The sequence below is a fragment of the Carassius carassius genome, chromosome 49 (genome assembly GCF_963082965.1).
Source record: "Carassius carassius chromosome 49, fCarCar2.1, whole genome shotgun sequence".
Classification (NCBI taxonomy): domain Eukaryota; kingdom Metazoa; phylum Chordata; class Actinopteri; order Cypriniformes; family Cyprinidae; genus Carassius; species Carassius carassius.
Window position 1 is genome coordinate 8,671,564 of NC_081803.1, and position 12,091 is coordinate 8,683,654.

A 12,091-nucleotide genomic window follows, 5' to 3' on the forward strand; every position below is an offset into this window, starting at 1 on the left:
TATATATATATATATATATATATATATATAAATGTAGACCTTTTTTATTTGAGCTAGAGTTTCTGTGTTGGGCTGGTCTGGATACTCAAGCAGACCACATCCGGAAGCAGTGTCAAATCCTCACACTACAGAATTTTTGCTCAAACAAACTGCTCATTTTAAACAGTCTTTTTTTTTTCAAACTATATAGTATTAAACCTTGCAGGAAAAGCAACCTACTACTTTTACATTTCTCTGCAATATTAACTTGGGTTAGGAAAAATTTATTCTACACTGAAAACATGACACTTTCCCTTTAAATGTCATTCTGAATATGTATATGCGGTTTAAAAAAAAAGTTTAAAAAAAAATCAGGTGAATAGCACTTTAAGTGAGTTCTGAGTATAAAGTTGTGTGTATATAAGTGCATTATGTGTGTTGGACAGACAGGTTGAGAATTATACACACAGCAATGACAAATGTGGTTTGTGTGTGTGTGTGGTCCGTTGGTGTGGAGAGCCTGTTTAGCAGATAAACGGTAAATAAATGGAGATGATTTCTATCTTGTCTCTTACAGGCCCACCGCCAGTACTGAGGGAGGGGGTACGGGGTCATGCTGATAAAACTCATTAATGGCTGTCGCCACACAAACATTTAGCATTTAACCTGAGTTAGCGACAGATGCTAATGTGTCTTACTGCACCAGATCCTCTCAGCTCCAGTCCTTAAGGAGCCAGTGACAGAACGCTACTGTTGCAATACAAACTAAAGCAGCTGATCTGTTTCATTGGGGTGAATGAGACCAGAAATGAGAAGAAACTTACAGTTTAATAACTTCCATCATAAAGATATTTACATCAGACCTGACTTTCAATACAGTATCATACAGCACCCGAATGTCAATACTTTAGCTACATGCTAATTATAGTAAAAAAAAAAAATGGCATAGTTACAACAAGTTATTCTTTCAATAAAGTTTTCTATAAAAAATACTGTGATGCTAGGGTATGATTAGAATATCATGTACGGTACCAGGCTTTTAACATGGTACTTCAGAACACTAAGAATAATACCATGTTAATACAATAGTAATCATCTACAGTACAGTATAGTATGGTATTTTTATAATAGCATTTTTGACATTTTTAATTAACTTTTATTTAATTCAAAATTGTTTAAGGTTGTATGTATCATCATTAATATATATATATATTAATGATGATACATACAACCTTAAACAATTTTTATTATTAATTTATAAGTAATTTCTAAACATTTCTAGTTTAGAAAATCGCTCGCAATCGCCGAAATGAGTTGTCAGGAATTTTAATCTTATTCTGTTACGGCTCTATGTCACGAAGTAACGCATTTGCCCACGTTTTAGGTCACCAACTTGCCTGCCCACAAACACAGTAAAATTTCTATATGGTTGACATAATTTCGAGAAGACGCTGTATCCTACACTGTGAGAGTAAATTTGTTTGATCACATCTCATAATTACCACAAACTTACCACTGAGAAATGTCCTGCTCCAGTCGTGCTTGTGAATCAGTCTCTTGTCAATCAACCACTTCAATCATTTCATCATCAGACTCCGGCTCGAGTTGGTAAGCTACAATCCATACAATCTTTTCTATGTATTGACAAGTCTCCAGGGCTGTCATGGCAATTGGCATTTCGTTTCTGATGCGCTGTACGCGGTAGACCAATCCAGAGCCGTAGAGAGATATCTTTACGGCTCTGGACCAATCACAAAGGACTGCGCCATCTGACCAATCACAGCAGTGAGGGCTGACGGAAACGAGGGGTTTAGAGAGACTGATTCTTTGAACCGCTTTGTACGAGTCTTTTATGAATCATTTAGAAATTAGGTAAAATAAAGTCTATTTTCTAAGAAAACTAGCATGATTTTGACCTTGCATGCATGTAAACCTGTTTTAGGAGACTCTTAAAACAATATTAGCAACCTTAAAAATGGCATAATAGGGGCCCTTTAAGTTTTTAAAAACTATGTAGTTAAAACTATGGTTACCATGGTCACTTTTGTTGGTGAAAAAATGATGGAAAGGACTTTGCTGTCGAGTTTCTTCTCATTTTTAACATTTTGAATGTATTCCACTTTTTTATTTTTGTTCATTGCTCTTCAGTGTGAAAAAAAGACAGTAAACCCTTTTTGACTTCAAATTCAACTTTGCACAAGGTGCTGATACTGTTTGGAAATTTGAACAGATAAAATGTTCATTTATAGATATAAAGGTATGTCCTTGGCAGATGCTGTCTTGAGAGGTTTACACAACAGGTTTGTTTGTTTATTTGTTTGTTTGTAAGACAGGAAAAGAGAGATCACAGTTTCAGCAGTCTCATCCTGTGAGGGGGAGTTACTGTCCCACAGGACATTAAGACGGAGGACTCCTGAGGGCCATTGCACTAAACGCAGCTTTGCTACAGTGTTTCCATGTGTCTCATCACTTTCTCTCTCTGGGCATAAAGAAAGATGGCTGGACATTTGTCATTGAATGCCTGACATATAGAGAATGAGTGAGTGTGGAAGGGAAAACTGAGGAAGAAAAGAGACATAGTAGCTGGTAGTAGGGAAGTTAGAAAGTGTCACCACCATCAGTTTCTCTCTCTTTCTCTTTCTATGAGTTTATTATCTGTTTTGCTCTGCTGCTTTGGCTGCTGTTTTGGATTCTTCTTTTAAATTGGGACACATGATCTCTTGCTAGTTTGTCATTTTTCTTATTTTGCTGATTTTGAATTTTTTGATCTTTTTGTTTAAGCGCAGTAAAACCTTTTTGAATTTTGTCTTTTCTCTTTCCCCCCCTTTTTGTCTTAACCCCAGGTCCACTCACAAAAAAACACGATGAGTCTTCGATGAACAGACCGAGGGACGAAGGTATTTTTCTTGCATGTTTTTCCCTTTTTGTCTTGTTTTTCACACTCTTTTTTTTGGGGGGGGGGGGTACATTTGATCATACATATGCTCAAGCATATTACAATAATCAATAATCTCCCGTCAGTGATTATTAAGATTTCATTACATATTTTGTGTCCTTTTTGATGAATGGCAAAGGATTAGCCAGAAATCAATAAACTACAAATCCCATCAGCCCCCTGTGATTTAGTGCAATGTCATTGGCTGACATGCATCCAGCTGAGAATGCAGTAGAGTAGCTAATGCAGTAAGTCTGTAAAAGACAACAGGCTGGATTTATTGCTTTTAGGAGCAGAGAAAACTTTTGTATTCTGAATATTCAAATAGTTTTTTAAAACTTAATAATATTAAAGGCACAATATGTATGTTTAAATATAATATGCAAAAACCACTAGAACAGTGTTATACTGTATATTTAGCTGACTTGTGTACTTACATTACCCCAAATTTTTCAAAGAATGTTTGAATCCAGAGAAATAAGCCATTTTAACTTGTGACACGGACCGTGACACTGTGTGTCTTTGTGTCGCTTGGCAATGACATCATAATCCCTCGAAACATATGGAAATACCAAAGAAGCTTTAATATGTTGTGCGTTTTAATAGAGCGGTGACGACCGCACAGAGTAACATTATAACAGAACTTTGAAACGTATTTAGTATGAAACTACGCTACTTGGTCTTTAAATATTTTGAATACGCAGCCTCTAACGGCGAAAAATTACATATTGTGTCTTTAATATTATATCTTAATATTGACAAAATGATATACATAAAGATTTCAAAATAATTGCACTGATCTTATTTGTCAGATTTTGATAATAAGGAGTAAGTTGCAGACTTGCGCTTGTCGTGTATATGTGTGTTTATAATATAATCTGTGTGTCTGCGTGTTCTTGCAAAGGTGTGTGCTTGTTAATCACTCTATGTAACACTCTTTCACGGTTTCCACAAAATGTGTGTTTCTGTGTTGTGCTCAGGAGAAGAAATTGTGGTTGCCAGAAATTCTCTGATTTACAGTGACAGCATTTGATGCCTGTATATTTTGTAGTTGATGACAGTAGACTATATATATATATATATATATATATATATATATATATATATATATATATATATATGATGAGTTCACACACATGATGATGTGTTCATAAAAAATGGCCTTAACATGAACCACAAACAGGTATTAAAGGTATGCATTTTTAAATTACCTAAACAAAAAGGTACATGTACATAGGTACTTAAAGAAATGATAAGGAATATGACTCTTTTTAGGATGTGTGTTTGTGTTTGTGTGTGTGTGACGTATAATAAGTACATATTACTTCCAAAAAATAATAATTTTAACAGTGTTTCACAGTAAAATTCCATGTATTGCCTCATCAAATTTATAGATAAATTTATGTATATACAGTATATATATATATATATATTAAGGTAATAGACAATTGAACAATTAGCAGGCTTTTATCGTTACTCCATGATTATGCTCTTTCCATTTAAAATGACTTTCACTCTTTATAGCACATATGTCTGTGCATGTGCAGGGCTTGTGTTCACAGTTCTCAGAATCCGGGCGTCTCTAATTGCAGAGGTTTAAATAGAGACACTGCCAGCTAATCCAATTTTGCGTCTCTGAACATGGAAGAGAAGAGGAGAGGAAACACACAGCAGCGATGGAGGAAAGGAGGAGAGCAAAAGTACGCTCAGATCACCAATTTGAGAGCACAGAGGGGGAAAGATTGCTAAAAAAATGTCATGATAAAGACTAGTATATGATGAAATGAGATTCATGGAGATTTGAAAGTGAGAGAGGATGTGTGGGCGGCAGACAGAAAGAAGATGGGAGGGATGGTCGTGGCTCAAAAAGGTAGCCTATTTGCTCACGACATACAAGAATCAGTGGCTAATGGGGAACCCAGGTTCGAATCCGTCATGTCCCATTCACGTTCACCTGTTTCTCTGCTTTACTTTCCTGTAAATAACACTGAGAAAAGCCCTGACGGAAAAGAACAAAAAGCTGGAGAGGTGTAGAAAGTCCCATAATGAGAGCAGAGAGGCAGAGAGTTGAGGAGAGGGGGAGAGAGTAAAAGGAAAAGCAGGAGATCAAGGGAAAGAGGGAGGGGGAGGTGCGGCATAGGAGAGGAAGAGAGAGAGATGCAGGCATGGAGGAGGAGAGACAGAATATTGTTCTTGTATTTTGAGGATGTTTTGATGCGGACAGGATACTAAGGCCTCTGTTGAAAGGATCTGGGCATTGTGCTTGCTCTCTCTCTCTCTCTCTCTCTCTCGGTTTATTTTGAACTCTTTCCATCCCATATTGAGGCTAATGCATTGCATATGGTCTCTCTCTCTTCCTGTGTCTCCCCATTATTCCCTCACTTATACACACACACGCACACACAAGATTATACTCATGGATTCGTAAGCTGGGTTGTCCCAGATAAGATGTTTGCGGATGCTGTGTGCTTCTCTTCGATGCATCACAAATATCTCAATACCGCAGCAGGGAAAAAAAAAAGTCTGCTTGGAGAAATCTGTTTTTACAATATTTGATTCTACATTTGTTCAGTACTAATCTACTCATGCTTATGTACTTCCAAACTTTCTTTCTTGCTTGGAACGCAAAAGAAGATGTTTCGCTGAATGTACGAGCTGCTCCATTCAGTGAAATTGAGAAGTTGCCAAAGCTCAGGCTTTATAAAAGCAGTCCAAATGACTCATCTCCACTATTCCAAGTCTTCTGAAGTCATACGTAAACAATGAAACGTTTCTATGAAATGTAAATTATTCCTGTGATGCAAAGCTGAATTTCCAGCAGGCATTACTCCAGTCTTCAGTGTTATATGACCCTTTAGAATTCATTTGAATAAGCTTATTTGTTGCTCAAGAAACATTTCTGATCATTATCAATGTTAGCATTTATTTAGAGTAGGAATTTGTAGAAAAGAAATTTGTATTACAAATGTATTTACTGTCACTTTGATCAGTTTAATAAATAAAAGTAAACATTTATTTTAAAACATTCTCTAAACATTTTTGAATGTTATTGCACATACAGTATAAGATTACTATACCTTAAATCCCCGCTAGCACTCCATTTAATTGCAATGATGCCTTGGAGAAACAAGTGTGAATTGTGATTTGTCTTTCCTACGGGTATCATGGTGTTGCTTCACGATGACACAAAAAGCAGTTCCATCCTGAAAAAGAGGTCCCATCATCTGATTGGCTGTGAACAGCACACTTGATCCACCCAGTCCTATCTGATTGGCTGCATCGGAGGTGTCATTGCTTCAACGCCAACATCTACCAAGTAACTCTTACACCGTTCAGCTGCGTCGAGGGTGTGAAACAACACGTATCAAAGATAAATCTAACAGTCTAATATTAGTCTTGTGTGAAAGAGACATTCTGTTAAAACTGGGATAATTGAACTTTATTTATATATTTCCATTGGTCTCAGCATACAAAAGTGAACCCAGAAATGTGTTCATACGAGTGCCCATACTTGTGCACGAGTGTGCAAGCATGTTCGTGCGTGATTGCACATAGGTTTTGTGTGACGTGTGTTTTTTTGTATGAAGAGATATCTCTGTCTACAAGAAGAGGTGTTTGTGTGCGTGCAAAGATTAAGATGAAGAAGTGTGTGTTTGAGGGTGCAGTCGCTGTAATGCGTTTGTAACCCGAGATTCAGGTGGTGATGCAGGCAGGCGTGCAAATACGTGTGTAGAATTTGTTTCCGTGGCAACAGGCATGAGTGAGTCAGTGCGGGTGAGCTTCTATTAGACAGAGAGAGAGATGAGGCAGTTTCCATAGCGACTCAGCATCACAGCTGCCTGTGTGTGTGTGATTTTGTGTGTCCGTGAAAGGACCTTGGTCTGTGTAACTTTTATTTATTTTTATTTTTTTTGTGCCATTTCCTTTTCACATCTCGATCTCTTCCTGTCTCTCTCTCTCTCTCTCTCTCTCTCTCTCTCTCTCTATATATCTGTCTCACCCTTGCTTTTATGATATCCCCCATCTCTCTCACCCACTCGCTTTCTTTCTCTCAGACCCCCTCCTTCTCTCTCGGGGTAAACAGATGTCGTAGAAGTTATTTATGTTTCTGCATGGTCTGGTTTTCATATGAATTATCTACAGCGCTTGCACACCACAGAAGCACTGGCTAACTGGACATCTCTGAATGCCCTCGCACTCACACGCATTCACAGACACACAAGCATCTCTGAGAGCATATGTATATATGCATGAGCATGTGCAACTCAAAAACAGGGGAACATCCTTTACCATTAAACAGTACATATAGATGTGAATCTAAAACAGACAGAATATACTATACATATCTGGAGACTTGAAATGGGGGAATTTAGATGGGGTCGAAGGACAGAGAAGGTACCACACGATTGAGCGAGAAAGGTAGGGAGTCTACCATTGCAGCTCCTAGAGGGGAATCCAAGATGTTAGATGATGGAAGAGGGTCAAAGGACCAATCTGACCTATTGGAGCTTTTGTATTCCAAGTACACTGAGCGGAGAAAGAGAGAAACGCACACAGACTGTATACTAACTGATACAGAGATACAGAAGCAACAGTGTTTTGGAAGAGAAACAGACAGACTGTGGCAGCAGTGTGCAGAAATGATGAGCAAATGCAAGGCAGACGAAATTACAAAAGATCCCAGAGTGCGAGGAGACGATTGAGCATGTGGTCAGGAATCGTGTGCTAACATACTATTCTTTTTCTGCGGTATGACCTACTAAATTTGCCATTATATGCCATATGCAACAGCACTTACAGAACTCACAAAGTAGAGTATCCCATAATGCAGTGCGCTCAACCTGACCTTCTATTTTAAGAGTGACTAGTGAACTGGAAGCAATATCAACCACTGTTTTTTAGCTTCTCTTCCTTGAGTCATTATTTGATCTGACCATCAAATGGTAACACACTATTAATACTGTTCCACTATCTTTTTTTTTTTTTTTTTAGAAAAAGAGTAGGCAGTATACAGTGTGAACACTGTGTAGAATATAATAAACAGTAAGCTGTTGTTCTAATCCTAACATATCTTCTAACTAAAAAACTGGGGCATCAGCACACTAAACAAGGATGAAATGTGTTAATATACCTTATTATTTTACAAATTACAGCAAATAGTAAATTCCTGCATTCGATATATATATATATATATATATATATATATATATATATATATTAATCTATAGCTCTACTGTACATATGTGATGTTAAATACAATACCATTAAAATATGGGTTGGTAAGATTAGAAAAAAAAATGATAAAGAAATTAATACTTTTATTCAAAAAGGATTAAGTTGATCAAAAGTGAGAGTAAAGATGTTTATAATAATTTATTTAAATCTCAAATAAATGCTGTTATTGTGAACATTCTATTCATGAATAGATTTTCACAAAGATATTACGCAGCACAACCGGTTTCAACAAAATATGAAATAATAATAGGCAATAATAATAGGATTATAATCAGAAATGTTTCTTGAGCACCAAATCAGCATGTTAGAATGAGAGTAATGGCTGATTACATATTAAATTACATGTTAAAAAGTATTAAACAATAAAATCATTATTTTAAATTGTAATATTATTCCACAATTTTACTGTTTTTGCTGTAATTTTGATTACGTATACGCTGCCTTGGTGAGCATTAAAGACTTTTAAAAACATGCCAAAATCTTACTGAGCCCAAACTTTTGAAAACTGCATTATATATGAACTATATATTTCTTAATTTTAATTTAACATGCATGGTTTAAAAATAACAATCTTTTTTATGTAATCAAGAGCTCTTACAGGGATACTCCACCCTGAACATTTTGTCATTAATCACCTACCCCCATGTCGTTCCAAACCTGTAAAAGCTTTATTCGTCTTCGGAACACAATTTAAGATATTTTGGATGAAAAGAAGGAGGGTTGTGACTGTCCCATAGACTGCCAAGTAAACTGCCTATGCTTTTCTGTGTCAGCCGCGCCACAAGGGTGTGTGTTTCTACGTGTATTCATGCTTTGATTTGAAAGAAAACAGTGCATCCTTGTGGCATGGCTGACACAGAAGTGTGTAGGCAGTTTGAGTGATGTGGAGAGACACAGAAGAGACTGTTGACAACGGAATTGTTGAATAAAGTCGTTAGTCGTTATTTTTGTTTTCTTCGCTTACAAACAGTATTCTCGTCGCTTCATAATGTTATGGTTGAACCACTGACGGCAGATGGACTATTCTGATGATGCTTTTCATAATTTTCTGGACCTTGACAGTGTACCTTACCTGGCAGTCTGTGGGACAGTCATAAGCCTCCCGGTTTTCATCCAAAATATCTTAAATTGTGTTCTGAAGATGAACAAAGCTTTCACGTGTTTGGAACGGGGGTAAGTAATTAATGACAAAATTTAAATTTTGGGGTGGAGTATTCCTTTAAGTGCATAATCACAGGCTTTCACACTCACTAAGCAGGTCTTTACTGTTTATTTTACAGTGATGCTACAGCATTGTTCTTAATATAACATATGTTAACATTGTGCTTAATCATTTTTATGCACGTTTATGTTTTACACAGATATAAGAGATCGTCGGAAGAAGCCTGTGATGTTGTTTATCCATGGTGGTTCATACATGGAGGGAACGGGAAACATGTTTGATGCAAGCGTTCTTGCTGCCTATGGAAACGTGATTGTCGTCACTATGAACTACAGGTTGGGCGTTCTGGGTAAGTACAACGTTATAGCAAGTCTTTTAATGCCCCATTTGTGTGTATAATTGTCTCCACGTACCATAAGAGCTAAACATTGTTGACTTACGATAGTTCTTGTTCATTTAAATTGTATTTGTGACATTTAATACCAAAACTTCAGTCATTGATTACTCACCCATGTTCTGAATTTATATGTGGTCTTTCTTTGGCATACGAAAGAAGATAGTTTTCAGTATGGTCTGGCTGTCTTTTTTGAATGACAAAATGGACTGTCAAGCTCCCAAATAAAATAAAAAGCATCGTAAAAGTGTCAAAGCTTGCTGAAAATCTACCCCACTCCACCCCCCCCCCCCCCCACCCCCATAATAAACGTCAAATCTCACTCATACTTTTAAATATGCCACGTCAAGTAATGTTGCACCATATTTGGCATCAGTGAAGTCGAATGTCATTGATTCTCATGTCAAAGCTTCTGCAATGCCATTTCTGAATGTAACTGCAAACTAGATTTTGAGTGATATTGTGTGAAAAATTCTATAAAATTTCATGTGTGAATGTTTGTGCAGTATATACAGTATTTAACACAGGGCTTGAATTTCGGTGCGGGATTGCAGGGATTGCTCATAATTCTACTGATTCCCGCAGTTTCTAAATATGATAAATATAAACCAGATATGAAGGTATATGTATATATACCTATATATACATATATATAGGTACATATATATAGGTATATATATACCATATTTGAATATTAAGTTGATTTAAAGAACAATACAGTAAATCAAAACTGATCACTGGTGTTTTGAGTTTTAGAAGGAGCATTATTCTCATTTAGTTCCTGAATAATTAGATTGGTTTTTCATCTATAAAGCTGATTTATTTTTTAGAGAACATAAAGGAAAATGGTGAAAAGGTTGTGATGAAAAGAAAGGGAGGAAGTTGTAGTGGTTGTACAACTGTATAGAGCTAAAAATCTATTTTGTGAATTATATGAAGAATATTGATTTTATTCTCTCCATTAATTTTTTTATTTTTATTTTTTATTAGCATCTAGATATGGTGCGCTACTCTTCTTCAACTTTAACACATTAAATGGCCTCATCTGGAATAGAAGAATTACTGTAATTTAATCAGGAAGAAGAAACGGCAGAAACTCTAGAAGTGGAGTACTGCTCTTTGTCAATTTAAAGATACTGAAAGGTGATTTTAGGATATAAGAATTACAATAACTCAATCAGGGAGAAGTGAAAAACTATATTCCACTTTTAGTGGCACTAAACTGTAAAAAAAGACCCAATTATGACTGCATTCCCTAGCTGTTAGTAACAACATTAAAGTACACTTAAGTTTCGAGTTTGGTTTAGGTGTCATATCAAAGATTCATAAGGAATGTTTCATGCATAGTGTGAAAGAACTGTATTTGGGTTGTTTCTGCACAGGGATGGGTTTGCCTGCCTTTTTCCATGAACGCATAATGAATGCAGAAGGCCAGGCTAAGATTACCTTCAAGAATGACGGATTGAATATAAATCTAAACAGACTAAGAATGTAAATGAAACAGTTCCCTGCAGAGAAGTGATCTAAGGGAATCACAGTCAAAGTTGTAAGTGAAGTAGTTTTGGCCTGTGTGTGTTTTCAAGTGTTTATTTCATACACTGATCAAACGCATCTTGTATTAGCCATTCTCATTCAGCCTGTGTACGAATAGAGAAGATAGATTCAGTGTAGAATAGTGTCTAGAATATTCTGAGATGTAAGAGAAAAAAGCATTGTGATGAAGTGTTTATGTATTAAGTGAAGTTAAAAATATTATTTTATCAGAAAACCCATTATTTCAGCCAAACAACCACTATAACCAAGTCGCTTTAAAATGCTTAGTTCAAGAAATAAAATACAAGCTGTTTTCCAAACTTGCGTTTGACTAAAACATTTTTGTAAATTTAAATGAAACTGATAATATAATATAATATAATATAATATAATATAATATAATATAATATAATATAATATAATATAATATAATATAATATAATATAATATAATATAATATAATTATGGCAAATAACTGCAATAAAGTAAATTTAAGTAATAAAATTGCTGAACTGAAATTACTAAACTGAAATAAATAAAACCGTTTCGAATCAGTTCGTTGATTCACACAGTTTAATCTTATTTAAAGAGAATCAAAATTACTAATGCTGATTTTAAAACTGAAATCTTCAGCTCTTTTCTTGTCATGACACAAGGAATGATCCTCTAACTAAATGGTCATTAGGCAATAGTGAACCAATAAAAGTGCATTTAATCATTGTAATATACACTGTTACTTAATCTATAGCCCTTTAAAATTTAATCCAGAATTTTAGTCTGTGTAAAAGCATTTAGTGTAGAAGTTTGCCAATAAAAAATAATTATAATAAAATAAAACATAAGTGTCAATAAA

General features: G+C 35.5%; 1 protein-coding gene across 1 annotated transcript in view; it reads left to right on the top strand.

The window, feature by feature from the left end:
* LOC132132152 (neuroligin-2-like) overlaps positions 1-12,091 on the top strand; it is a 74,205-nt gene that overhangs the window by 37,014 nt on the left and 25,100 nt on the right. Inside the window, exons 3-4 of the mRNA XM_059544449.1 lie at positions 2,823-2,876; positions 9,511-9,660. Coding sequence (XP_059400432.1) covers positions 2,823-2,876; positions 9,511-9,660 — 204 coding nt within the window. The remainder of the gene's footprint in view (positions 1-2,822; positions 2,877-9,510; positions 9,661-12,091) is intronic.